At 49.5% G+C, this 14,460-nt stretch overlaps 1 protein-coding gene across 1 annotated transcript in view; it reads left to right on the top strand.

Moving 5' to 3' along the window:
* The window catches only part of LOC123754336 (nuclear receptor subfamily 2 group E member 1), a 17,431-nt gene extending 5,186 nt beyond the window's left edge, over nucleotides 1-12,245 (top strand). Inside the window, exons 2-8 of the mRNA XM_045737050.2 lie at nucleotides 1,281-1,381; nucleotides 2,016-2,151; nucleotides 6,467-6,855; nucleotides 7,543-7,677; nucleotides 8,159-8,399; nucleotides 8,716-8,842; nucleotides 11,185-12,245. Coding sequence (XP_045593006.1) covers nucleotides 1,281-1,381; nucleotides 2,016-2,151; nucleotides 6,467-6,855; nucleotides 7,543-7,677; nucleotides 8,159-8,399; nucleotides 8,716-8,842; nucleotides 11,185-11,326 — 1,271 coding nt within the window. The 3' untranslated portion in view covers nucleotides 11,327-12,245. The remainder of the gene's footprint in view (nucleotides 1-1,280; nucleotides 1,382-2,015; nucleotides 2,152-6,466; nucleotides 6,856-7,542; nucleotides 7,678-8,158; nucleotides 8,400-8,715; nucleotides 8,843-11,184) is intronic.
* The last annotated feature ends 2,215 nt before the right edge of the window (nucleotides 12,246-14,460 follow it).

Here is a 14,460-nt window from a genome sequence, read left to right as displayed (position 1 = left end):
GTGCATTCCATTTTTCCACTACTCTCACGCTAAAAGAAAACTTCCTAACATCTCTGTGACTCATCTGAGTATCCAGTTTCCACCCATGTCCCCTCGTTCTGTTATTATTACGTGTGAACATTTCATCTATTTCCAGTTTGTCATTTCCCCTGAGTATTTTATATGTTCCTATCATATCTCCTCTCTCCCTTCTTTTCTCTAGTGTCGTAAGGTTCAGTTCCCTCAGACGTTCTTCATATCCCATCCCTCGTAACTCTGGGACAAGCCTCGTCGCAAACCTCTGAACCTTCTCTAGTTTCCTTGTGTTTCTTCAGGTGGGGGCTCCATGATGGCGCGGCATACTCTAAGACTGGTCTCACGTAGGCAGTGTAAAGCGCCCTAAAAGCCTCCTCACTTAGGTGTGTGTGTGTGTGTGTGTGTGTGTGTGTGTTCGTTCACCAAGATTTACTCACGTACATGTGCTTTCAAGGTCGAACGCGTGCTCCTAAAACCCGCCTTGTTAATAATATAGTTCCAGTCAGTGACTCTTAAACTGTTACTCAAATTGGACTAAAGCACTTAAATATGTCCCTCGTAAAGACCATCACTCACACACTCCAAATAAACACATTTCACTGAAGGCCGTTACACAAATGGTTCATATAAACACACTCCACTGTAATCTGTCAAGTCAGAAGTGCCCGTGTAAGAACGCTCTGCCGTAGGCTGTCTGTCATTCAGGGTACAAAAGTTTCTTTGATATATACAAGTGCAAAATACACAAAGGTATAAAAATATATAAATTAGAAAACGCTGGTCCCTATATAATCTGTTGTGGAGACTCGTTCCTCTCGCCTCCTAAGCTAAAATTTTAAAAACTAAAATAAACAATATCTTTAAAATCCTTCAGTTTGTGTACTAGGCTCACCCAATGAACTGGCGAGAGTTCGTGTGCGTGCCTGCATGTATCCATATGGAAAGTGTTTTAGATAATTACATATTTGTATTAAACATGAGCAAGATTTATTAAGTAACAAAGATTAGTTTAGACAATTAGAATAAGAATATAATCACCCTAATATTGCGATATAATTTGTGTTAACGATAAACTTCACTGATTTCCTCAATATACCTGTATCTCACCTTTCAAATTGTAAGCTAAATGTAACTCACCTTATGTCCAAAAAAATGTAAGTTTGATTTAGAGTGTTGAACACCTGTTTAGTCCAGCCATTATTGTGATGATTTGTACACGTGGGTACGAATAATGTTTGTGATTGTGACTGACGTTCCTCCGACAGGCCGGATCCTGTACGACATTCCCTGCAAGGTGTGTCAGGACCACTCCTCCGGCAAGCACTACGGCATCTTCGCCTGCGACGGCTGTGCTGGCTTCTTTAAGGTAAGTCCTAACTCTTATCACACTGTATCACACATCGCTCGTCCCTGTAAACGTTGAATTATTATCTCCTTTAATCGTATTTAGAGAGTAACGAAGCTCTAGTACCATCTACTTAGCAGGTATCACAGCTGGCCAGCCCCTCCCCCACCCCCTGCACCTGCTTATCTCTCATTAGCTATAACTTCCACCCCGGCCAGTTGGACTGGTCGCTATAGCAAGGGTCTCGTAGCTTGCAGGGTCGGCGTTCATTGTGTCGGGGGGGGGACAGGCAGCCAGTGTATATATACAGGTTAGGCTTATATCGAGGTCCCCCTCTTCCTAGGATGCAACCCAACAAGCTGACTTAATTTCTAGGTATACCTATTTACTGCTAGGTGAACAGGGGCACTGGGGAGATAGGTAACGCGTCCAACCATTTCTGTTCCGCCCGGGATGCGAACCCGGAATTCCCGATTGTGAGTCGAGAACGAACTCGACTGTATTCCCGGGATCCTTCACCTTGTCCTCATATCCCAGTTGCTTGTCCCCATGTCCTCCCATGTGCTATATAATCATACTGGCTTAACCCAGGCTCCTGCTAGTGACGTTGTAAGATAAAGCTGGACACACTTTTCTCTCTCTCCCCGCCCCACAGAGGTCGATCCGGCGCCAGAGGCAGTACGTGTGCAAGAGCAAGGTGGAGGGCGGGTGTGTGGTGGACAAGACCCACCGCAACCAGTGCCGGGCCTGCAGACTCACCAAGTGCATCCAGGCCGGCATGAACAAGGATGGTTAGTTCTCTTACTCACCAGTCATGTACACAACCAGTCATCCATAGTCTATACTTATTCATGATGTAGCCCTAGACCAGGAGTCACTAGCCTTTGCGCGTCCATTCACGGAACCCTAGCATTTTTTCTCAGTCATGGCGGCTAAGTTCACATTTTTCAAAGTTAATGAACTGCGAGGTTGTCTATAACAATATAAATTTTCACGCGGAAATTTCGAAGCTCGCAAACAGTTTAATAAATACAAGGCCAACATGAATGAGTAAAGATGTACAGGTTTCGTACTGGCCACGCAAAACCTTGATGAATTTTGGTCCAGAGGGTCTTCACACCCACCTCCACAAAGTTAAGTCTTTGTTACCCTTTGATTCCACGAACCACCAACCCACTCCGTCCGTGTCGAGTGATGTAAATAAAGTCTTCCAGCAACATTTCTTGCTGGGTGTGACAGTATGGAGGGAGGGGGGGGGGGGGTGATGGTGTGGGTGTGTGACGGTGTGGGGTGGAGGGGGTGACGGTGTGTGTGGGGGGGTGGAGGGGGGTAACTAGCGAGGGGTGAGGGTCCCGTGGGAGCGGGCGGGGGTACGTAATGTGTACCATGGAGTCTGAAGTGTTGGTACAGCCGCACTTTCAGCCTAACGCCACGTGACGCTCCTCGACCCCGCCACCACGTGACGCTCCTCGACCCCCGCCACATCGTGACGCTCCTCGACCCCGCAACCATGTGAGGCTCCTCGACCCCCGCCACCACGTGACGCTCCTCGACCCCGCCACCACGTGAGGCTCCTCGACCCCCGCCACCACGTGACGCTCCTCGACCCCGCAACCACGTGACGCTCCTCGACCCCCGCCACCACGTGACGCTCCTCGACCCCGCAACCACGTGACGCTCCTCGACCCCCGCCACCACGTGACGCTCCTCGACCCCGCCACCACGTGACGCTCCTCGACCCCGCCACCACGTGACGCTCCTCGACCCCGCAACCACGTGACGCTCCTCGACCCCGCCACCACGTGACGCTCCTCGACCCCGCAACCACGTGAGGCTCCTCGACCCCCTCCACCACGTGACGCTCCTCGACCCCGCAACCACGTGAGGCTCCTCGACCCCCGCCACCACGTGACGCTCCTCGACCCCCGCCACCACGTGACGCTCCTCGACCCCGCCACCACGTAACGCTCCTCGACCCCGCAACCACGTGAGGCTCCTCGACCCCGCCACCACGTGACGCTCCTCGACCCCGCCACCACGTGACGCTCCTCGACCCCCGCCACCACGTGACGCTCCTCGACCCCCGCCACCACGTGACGCTCCTCGACCCCCGCCACCACGTGACGCTCCTCGACCCCCGCCACCACGTGACGCTCCTCGACCCCCGCCACCACGTGACGCTCCTCGACCCCCGCCACCACGTGACGCTCCTCGACCCCGCCACCACGTGACGCTCCTCGACCCCCGCCACCACGTGACGCTCCTCGACCCCCGCCACCACGTGACGCTCCTCGACCCCGCCACCACGTGACGCTCCTCCACCCCGCCACCACGTGACGCTCCTCGACCCCCGCCACCACGTGACGCTCCTCCACCCCGCCACCACGTGAGGCTCCTCCATCCCGCCACCACGTGACGCTCCTCCACCCCGCCACTACGTGACGCTCCTCCACCCCGCCACCACGTGACGCTCCTCGACCCACGCCACCACGTGACGCTCCTCCACCCCACCACCACGTGAGGCTCCTCCACCCCGCCACCACGTGACGCTCCTCCACCCCGCCACCACGTGACGCTCCTCGACCCCCGCCACCACGTGACGCTCCTCCACCCCGCCACCACGTGACGCTCCTCCACCCCGCCACCACGTGACGCTCCTCCACCCCGCCACCACGTGAGGCTCCTCCACCCCGCCACCACGTGACGCTCCTCCACCCCGCCACCACGTGACGCTCCTCCACCCCGCCACCACGTGACGCTCCTCCACCCCGCCACCACGTGAGGCTCCTCCACCCCGCCACCACGTGACGCTCCTCCACCCCGCCACCACGTGACGCTCCTCCACCCCGCCACCACGTGACGCTCCTCCACCCCGCCACCACGTGACGCTCCTCCACCCCGCCACCACGTGACGCTCCTCCACCCCGCCACCACGTGACGCTCCTCCACCCCGCCACCACGTGACGCTCCTCCACCCCGCCACCACGTAACAGTCATCATCGCCACCACCATTTGATGGTCCTTCCTCCTGCCCCCAATTTTCATCACCTTGCATTAATTTGCGTTGAAGTCTAGTACCCGTGTCTCCAACCCTCCCTGAACCGTATGCAAGTCACTGCATCTCTTTACGACCTTCGTGAGTTTTATCTGCAATGATTCAGCATCGTCCACAAACATAGACATGAACGCATCAGCTGCCTCACTCAGGTTGTGTGTATCAGGATAAGTACAGTCTCTGGTACTCCACTTGTGGCTTCTCACCACTCTTGAGGCATAGACGTCACCTCACTAACTCTCTGGTTCCCATCAGTGATACTCTCTGGTCTCTTTTAGCTCTCTGCTGATTTCCCCCTAACAAATGCCTTCAGACAATCCAGAAAGACAGTGTGACGTTGATTTTCTTTTCTGTTCTGTGTGTGTGTGTGTGTGTGTGTGTGTGTGTGTGTGTGTGTGTGTGTGTGTGTGTGTGTGTGTGTGTGTGTGTGTGTGTGTGTGTGTATGTGTGTTCGTTCTATGTGTTCGTACCTATCTTTTGTGTATCTCTCCTACTGATGCTCTCGCATTTGGCGGTCGTGGAGCGCCTCCCCCAGTCCCTCCCCACCTTCCCTACGATTCCCGCCGGGCGACCGTTAAGAGAGCAGCAGCTCCCCCCCCCCCCCCAACCCCACTCCATTAAGGACTCAGAGCCTCCTGCAACTCCTCCCGATGATGCCTCTGGCAACTCCTGCGCTGCCGCGCGGGTGACGAAGGCAAGGAGTCGAGGACACCGTGGACCGCTGGCAGGCATTTTGTAATGGATCTTGAGGCATCAACAACTGCAGTCGTGGCTGAAGGTGCTAAGGGATGGAGGGATGGAAGGGACGGGAGAGGGCAGAAGGGAGGGTGGGGGGGGGGGATGGTTGTCGAGGCAACGTTTGGGACACGCCTCTCCCGTGACAGCATAATAATCGAGGGTAAGTGGTCGGGGTCTGAATCCGGGTCATGTTACGCGGTGGGCGCCATTATCAGGGAAGGCAGTGACGCCCACCACCACACCGAGAGATCTACCACACCGAGAGCTCCCCCACCACACTGAGAGCTTCCCCACCACACTGAGGCCTCCCCCACCACACTGAGGCCTCCCCCACCACATTGAGGCCTCCCCCACCACTCTGAGGTCTCCCCCACCACTCTGAGGCCTCCCCCACCACACTGAGGCCTCCCCCACCACATTGAGGCCTCCCCCACCACTCTGAGGCCTCCCCCACCACTCTGAGGCCTCCCCCACCACTCTGAGGCCTCCCCCACCACACTGAGGCCTCCCCCACCACTCTGAGGCCTCCCCCACCACGCTGAGGCCTCCCCCACCACTCTGAGGCCTCCCCCACCACTCTGAGGCTTCCCACGCCACTCTGAGGCCTCCCCCGCCACTCTGAGGCCTCCCCCATCACTCTGAGGCCTCCCCCACCACTCTGAGGCCTCCCCCACCACTCTGAGGCCTCCCCCACCACACTGAGGCCTCCCCCACCACTCTGAGGCCTCCCCCACCACTCTGAGGCCTCCCCCACCACTCTGAGGCCTCCCCCACCACTCTGAGGCCTCCCCCACCACTCTGAGGCCTCCCCCACCACTCTGAGGCCTCCCCCACCACTCTGAGGGAGTATATTTCTGAAGCTGGTGAGTACAGCACCTCGCACGGAATTAACATTCTCGTGCAATAAAAACTGCAAGAGAGGTGCAACAAAAAATGCAATAAAAGGGAGGATGAGGAGTACAAATATTACTTTCGCTGGGCTCTCACCCCCCCCCCCTTCCCCCCACCTACCAGCCGTCGTGTTGCTGTGTGCGGTTGAGGGGCAAGAAGGTGCTGCGCTGCCCTCATACCTCATTTCTCCTGATGCCTCACCTTCCCTCATGCCTCACTTCTCCTGATGACTCGATTCAGTTAATTACTCCCCTTCCGTCTATACCGTCTCATAATGCCTCGTCTACCAAAACGCCTCTGTCATCAGAATCATAGAATTCTAAATCTGATCCGTGCGAATGTGTACACGAAGGCTATATGTTATGTCTTGGTTCTTGTTTATTTTCGATTGATATCTATCTACTTTGTCTTTAAACCTGCAGCCGTACAGCACGAGCGGGGGCCCAGGAACTCCACCTTGCGGCGGCAAATGTCCCTCTACTTCAAGGACCCAAGCCCGGAGTCGCCTCCCCAGCGCCAACGGAGTCCCACCCCGCCGGAGCCAAGCCACCCCCGGTCCCCCGTCACCCAAGTGCCAACCGTTGCCGTCAGTGCCGCCCTGGCCCTGCCCTTCCACCATCCTCCACCTGTGCCATCGGCTCTCGATCTGAAAATGTCCTTTCCGCCTCGCCACCTGCCTACGACGGCCGCCAGCAGCGCCGCCCACTTGGAACTGCACCGGCCGCCGCCGGCGGAGCTGACAGCCCTCACCCTGGACCGTGTTCACGCCCTCACCACCAGAGCCAACACTCTACTGGCTCCCACACCCAAGGTCAGTGACATTTATGTCATGGTTATACTCCAGATCAGCTGAATGTATTCAGTTAACTGGTCACGCTGATTGTTATTGCTTACAGTACTCACTCCGGTTCTTACTCTATAATAAACAATAGCTATGCGTGTTAGTGGTTTACAAGAATGTAAAAACATCAATGCAATGTAACCTCATAAACCCAACGTACCTTCTTGTATATAAATAAATCTATAAATAGTATACTGTATATATAATTTCTGGGCCGGGATTAATCAAACATTAAAGTATCCACTAACGAAACTGTGCGTCCTTCCTCAATCATGGCAGCAGAGTTTATTTATATCAAACGGTGTATAAGCTCCGGAAAGCTCCTAAGGTTGTCTACACCAATAAAGTTTGTGTTGTAAAGTTCCAACACTCGTCAACTGTTTCATGTAAAGAGACTGAACGCTGCCATGATCTAGGAGATGAACAGGCTTCGTAAGTGAACACGGACATGCTTTATCAATTCCAACTTTGGACAATATCTAATTACCGGGTTATAAAATAGACGTGGGACCGCCGGAGTGTTCTAAGTGTTAGATAGATAGAAGAATGTGTTATATGCATGTGGTTGGTCATGGACAGAAAAGTCCAATGGTCTTGCCTAGACCATTGGACTTTTCTGAACTTTGCTCGGTTCTAACGGAGTTTATATCGTGACAGTACCCACACGAGCTGGCGTTCCCGCTCATGACGGCGAGGGACACCGTGTGTGAGACCGCCGCCCGCCTCCTCTTCATGAACGTCCGCTGGGCCAAGCAACTGCCTGCCTACACGGCCTTGCCCTTCAGAGACCAGGTGTGTGTGGGGGGCCAGGTGTGTGGGGGGGGGCCAGGTGTGGGGGGGCTAGGTTTATATGTCTTTTTGTGCGCTCGCGCTCAGGTACAGGTGTGTGTGTGTGGGGGGGGGGGCCCAGGTGTGTGTGGGGGAGAGCCTAGGTGTGTGTGAGAAGGGAGGATTGGGTGTGTATGTTGACATATGTATGTGTGTGTGTATGTGTGTGTGTGCATGGCTGTATTCACGTTCTTATAGACGTCTGTCTTAACCTCTTTATAAGATTACAGATATTTGCAGTACAGCTTTATTCAAAATGTAAAACAGAGTTGCTAAGTGTTAAACAAATGTGTCCACAGCACACACACACACACACACACACACACACACACACACACACACACACACACACACACACACACACACACACACACGCACGCATGTAAACAATGCCAACCGAGCCATAAATTGCACATTTATAAATAACTTGTATTTCCTGTTGCAGTTATTGCTCTTGGAGGAAGGCTGGAGAGAGCTGTTCGTGCTCTCCGCCGCCCAGTTCTTGTTGCCCGTGGAGGCCGGACCTCTCCTGGCCTCCTGCGGCCTCGGCAGCGACACCTCCGAACGCCTCCTTCCCATACTCCAGGACATCAAGCTCTTCCAAGACATTCTCACCAAGTTCAAGACCATGTGTGTGGATCCCACAGAGTACGCTTGCCTCAAGGCCATCGTCCTCTTTAAGACAGGTACTAACACCGACCACAACCTCTTAAAGTGTCTCTTGAAGGAATCAATCCCAAGTTAACATTGACAGTAATATTCTTGGGATATTTAGTTTACATTGAGATATATATATAAATCAGTTGAGGACATTCATTTGGCAATTATATGTACTAGAGTACACTTCTGGGTAACGACCAGTTACAGCCCCGCTCCTGTGCCAGGTAAGTCCACAACGGGCTCACCATAGCCCGTGCTACTTTGGAACTTTTGTTTCGAGTAGCTGAATTTATAATAACATTTTGGGTGAGACTAATGATGAAGGTGTTGTTGTTGGGTCAGTGTGGGAGAGTGGCGGGGTGGAGGTGAAGGTGCTCCGCGACCTGCCGGCCGTCACCGCCCTCCAGGACCAGGCTCAGCTCACTCTCAACAAGTACATCACCTCCGCCTACCCTACACAGCCCTTCAGGTAAGGTCCTACCCTTAACCTGCCCTTCAGGTAACCTGCCCTTTAGGTGGGGTCCTACTCTTAACCTGCCCTTTAGGTGGGGTCCTACTCTTAACCTGCCCTTCAGGTAAGGTCCTACTCTTAACCTGCCCTTCAGGTAAGGTCCTACTCTTAACCTGCTCTTTAGGTAAGGTCCTACCCTTAACCTGCCCTTCAGGTAAGGTCCTACTCTTAACCTGTCCTTTAGGTGGGGTCCTACTCTTAACCTGCTCTTTAGGTGGGGTCCTACTCTTAACCTGCTCTTTAGGTGGGGTCTTACTCTTAACCTGCTCTTTAGGTGGGGTCCTACTCTTAACCTGCTCTTTAGGTGGGGTCCTACTCTTAACCTGCCCCTCAGGTAAGGTCCTACTCTTAACCTGCTCTTTAGGTGGGGTCCTACTCTTAACCTGCCCTTCAGGTAAGGTCATACCCTATACAGTACTCGCTAGAATCTTCAGTTATCCCTTTAGTCAAGAGTGTTGTCAAGACCACCACACTAGCAGTCTGACCAACCGGCGAGTGGACTTTTCGCCAGAATATAGTCTACGACAACAGTAAACTTAATATGAAACATGTTTCTTAAGTTCAGTTAAACTTGAGTGCAGGCCGGTGTGAGGCACCATTGGAACCTCTTGGTTCTCTCAATATGCGCTCCTGCGCATTTCAGCTAGAGTTCCATTCCCTGAATGGAAGTCGATAATGTAATTTGTACCGTCTTGGAAGAGAAATCCCGCAAATACGTCTATCATACGTTATATGTTTGAAGCTGTCTCCAGCCTGCGCCAGCAATTAATAGCGATTCGTGCTCAGTTGAATAATAATAAAAATTAATAGTTGCACAACGTGTATAAGTGAAGATGTACAAGATAATAGAGGATGAATTTATTTTTAGGTGAGAAGGGCCGCCATGGGTCTCTCTCTCCTCTACTCAAAGCCTCTATTCCCTCTCCGTTTCCCTTATTCCATTCCACCAGTATTTCTCCTCCCTTCCCACACACACCTCCACAAGGTCAATTAAATGAATTATAACATACCACCAAACTTTTAAAAAATTAAAAACCCACATAATCCTTTCACTAATTTTAGCCCGATAGTGTTAAGCTCTGTACTGATGTATATAACAATATCAGTAATATATAACAATACGTACAAATTATATAAATAAATAAATATACTACAATATATTGAAAATAAAATACAAATCGTTTGAGAAACGTTAATATTTTCTAGTTTTTAACATCAAGAAATCCGTAAATAACTCGACAGTCGCGTGTGAATAAAAGAGTACATTGTCAGCTGGTCGAGGTCAGGTCATTATCAGCAGATACTGCACTAGAATGTTATAAAGATTTTCCACTTCTTTCAAACATCATTTGAATAATAATGTAAATATTCATTATCATTTACATTTATCTGTAAACAAATTTAAAATCCTTAAACTTGTTTTGTTAATCATCTATGATCAGTATCAAATTAATTTTGTCATTATATAAGAGTTATTTTTTTTAATAAGAACATTTTAATTATACGATAAGTGTTTATGTAAGTATACTTATGTAAAAGTATTTATCAACATGTATGATCTGTAAGGGTTATATTTGGTCATTATCAATAATGGTTATGCTTGGCCAATATACGTAGTTATTGATAAAAATTCCAATATACAATTCATCTAAAACTAATGATGATAATTCAGTGTATCGGGGGGGGGGGGGGGGGGGGACAGGCAGCCAATGTATATACGTGTTAGGCTTCTATTGGTCTGAGTGTGCGTGATAGGGACGAGACTTACATCTCAACTGTAAGTTGAAGGGACGATTTCCTTTTCTTTCTCACTTCTCCCTTTTTTCTGTTCATTGTCTTCTCCTACGCTCCCTTGCTATCTTCTTCTTATTTCTATTACTATCTCCTTCGGTGGTTATAATAGGAGCTGCCTCGTATGGGCCAATAGGCCTTCTGCAGTTCTCATTATTACTACTATCCCCTACATCTTACTTTCCTCCTCAGCTCTCTCTTGCCTATTTATTGCGTCCCTACCTCCTCATCACAATCGACTTGAGAATGGTCCAGGACGGACCGAAACGTCGTCGTCCCTTCAACTTCTAGTGTGTGGTCTGGTCAACATACTTCAGCCACGTTATTGTGACTCATCGCCTGCTTACATCTCAACGTCTAAATAGACGTATTATCACATCATAGTAACTAGGAAGGGACCTCTTCTCCCGCAGGAGAGGGGGGGGGGGTAGAAATAGCCTAAGCTACTCTATCCCTTTGAGATGTATTTCTTTCTTACCTCAATAAACATACTTAAACTTCTCCCGCAGGTTCGGGAAGCTGCTGCTGCTCCTGCCGTCGCTGCGGGCCGTCGGCTGCCGCACCATCGAGGAGCTCTTCTTCAGGAGAACTATCGGGGCCATTCCCATCGAGCGAATAATTTGCGATATGTACAAAACGGCAGACTTTTGATAAATTGATGGAAACCAAAAAAATCTATGTGATGCATATAGGTATTTAATTGAAATATGCTCAGAAAATCGCAGAACATATATATCCACCGAGTGAAAAATAGCAAACCAGTGAACGAAGTTACACTAGGAAAGTCTCCCCCCTAACCCTAATCCGTGGTATTTCTCACCGTGATTGTGCCTTGCCAAATACAGCCTAATGTGAGAATTTTTGCAATCAAAATCATTGTTAAGTTTCCCTACCAGTGATAATATCTTTAGATAATATAGATACTTTAACGAATGGCGGTCGTAGATTGTATGTATACTGAAATCAAGCGCAGTGATCAATGTGTTAATTCAGCAATATTTATACCGTGCTGCCCACCTCACAGTGTGGGCGCAGCACGTAGCCCACCTCAACAGTGTGGGTACACCACGTAGCCCACCTCAACAGTGTGGGCACACCACGTAGCCCACCTCAACAGTGTGGGGGCACCACGTAGCCCACCTCAACAGTGTGGGGGCACCACGTAGCCCACCTCAACAGTGTGGGCACACCACGTAGCCCACCTCAACAGTGTGGGGGCACCACGTAGCCCACCTCAACAGTGTGGGGGCACCACGTAGCCCACCTCAACAGTGTGGGGGCACCACGTAGCCCACCTCAACAGTGTGGCGCCACTGAGGTTGCCCACAATGAAGATTAGTTCTGTGATACATGTGGTATATTCATATATTCATCAACACTCCTAATACCATCATGTATACTCTGGCCTTCCACTGTATATAAGATCATGGATACTCACCCTGGCTTTCCACTGTATATACCATCATTTATATTCACCTTGGCCTTCAACTGTATAAACCCCCATGTATACTCACCCTGGCCTTCCACTGTATATACCGTCATGTATACTCACCCAGTATGTATGTATATACCACTGCAATGTATATACCATTATGCTTCAAAAAATAATAAATTATCTAGACTAATTGTCGTTTTTAATACCATGCAAAATGATTGATATTGGAACCATACAGCAGGATAGATACTATAAGCATATTGAATGGGAGATATTGTAGGCATCTAATACCAGATGTACATTGTTGACCTTCAGACTTACATTAATGGCTCGGCGAATCTGATAAAGATGGACGAAATTGGGTGATGAAAACGGACATCGTTTTAAAGAAGATGGTATTTATTTATACCAAATTAGAAGCAAGAAATATGCCTTGAATACTAACGTGTAATGATTTTAATTTAGGCACCGTTAATTAGAATTATAATGGCGGAATTGGCAAGGTAATTGCCACACGGTGTTTAAGACATATTCATCATTCAACAAAAAAAAAAATTGTCTTCAATTCGAAAATATCACTAAAACTTTTTCCTGCCGATGAACACACAACTAGATATTTATATATTTTTATGAAGAGCTTTAAGATTCGAACCTTGGTCTAAGATGCATTACAATGTGTGTACAAGGTATATGTATATGTGTGTGTACAAGGTATATGTATATGTGTGTATACAAGGTATATGTATGTATACAAGGTATATGTATGTATGTCTGTGTGTATACTAGATATATATATTGCGTCGCGTGTATACAAGGTATATGTATGAATACAAGGTATATGTATGTATGTCTGTGTATACTATATGTATATACGCGTGTATACAAGGTATATGATCCCCCGCCATCTTGGATCCAACGGTCTGAGTCTCGCCATGTTCCAACCACAACATATATTCGTTCTTTCACTTCGTTCTAAACGTCTGAGTGATGATGTTTATACACTTATGTGACTGTGTACACGTACGGGTGTTCGCGACTGTGTACACGTACGGGTGTTCGCGACTGTGTACACGGACGGGTGTTCGCGACTGTGTACACGTACGGGTGTTCGCGACTGTGTACACGTACGGGTGTTCGCGACTGTGTACACGTACGGGTGTTCGCGACTGTGTACACGTACGGGTGTTCGCGACTGTGTACACGTACGGGTGTTCGCGACTGTGTACACGTACGACATTTTCCACGTGTGCGCGCGCACTTGTTCTTGCCTTGTAGTGCTTACGATGTGAGGAATAGCTCTTGGGCCCTGCCTCTTCTCAACGAAGTATTTGGTGGCATTTTAGTCAATTTTCTACATTTTGTTTCTCGCACAGGTAGGCACAGTAGAAGATTATTTCTGACTTCTGACTTCTTCAGGCAGGTCTACACAAGCTTTTCTGTCCTGCCAGTTGTTGGTCATGGAACACGACCTGCCAGCAGGTTTAAAACCAGTTCTCCAATTACTACTGGGTAAACAGGGGCGGACCTTTAAGGGTTAGTGACCAATCAGTCCTTTCTGGCCAGGGCTCGAACCCAGACTAAATTAAATATCTACCTCCATCACCGTTTGGCCTGTACATCGCACGTGGTCACAATTGCGTATCTTTACACGGAACTATCTATGTCTACTTTGTGCATGGACGTTTTTTTTTTTTACGCCAACATTTATCTCTTCTTTCCACCAATGTTTGTAGTTTATGTTCTTTGTAGTCTATCACAGCTATGTCGAATTTATTTAATAACAATTGTTATAATTTTTATTTAGATAAAAGTACACATATACATACATACAAGAACAGTTTGTTCTTGCCATATTTGGGAAGCCTAATGTCTCGGGCCACTAATACGATTCTCTGCATCATTAATATTAGATTTTGTTTTCTCACATGTAAGAGTTTCCCTTCGCCGGTGGTGTTGGTGTCACATGGCACCGAGTACTCTATGGCATCATGTGCCGCTTCCCGCCATAACGATTGTGGCTCTCACCATGTCTCCTTCCCAGTAGGTAGTGCTGTGTCCAGTCAGCCTAGAATATTTTCCGTTGCGGCAAGTCAGGTTTTGTGCACAGTTAGATGGGGGACCCCTGGCTTTGGCCTGATCTCTTCCCTCTTCTCTTGCTACCCCTATCCCCCCCCTTCCCCTTTCTCTCCATATACATCCCTCTTTTCTCCTCTCCACACTTCTTCCCATGCTCTCCTCTTTTACCTCTCCCCGACTCCTACCTTCTCTCCGCTCTCTTCTAACATCCTCCATTCTCCTTCAGTCTTCCTCACCCCCTTCCTCTCTCTCTCTAAGAAAATTGAATATTACT

The sequence above is a fragment of the Procambarus clarkii genome, chromosome 1, assembly GCF_040958095.1.
Source record: "Procambarus clarkii isolate CNS0578487 chromosome 1, FALCON_Pclarkii_2.0, whole genome shotgun sequence".
Lineage (NCBI taxonomy): Eukaryota > Metazoa > Arthropoda > Malacostraca > Decapoda > Cambaridae > Procambarus > Procambarus clarkii.
The sequence above is the reverse complement of the archived record's forward strand: the minus strand, read 5'-3'. Positions and strand labels throughout refer to the sequence as shown.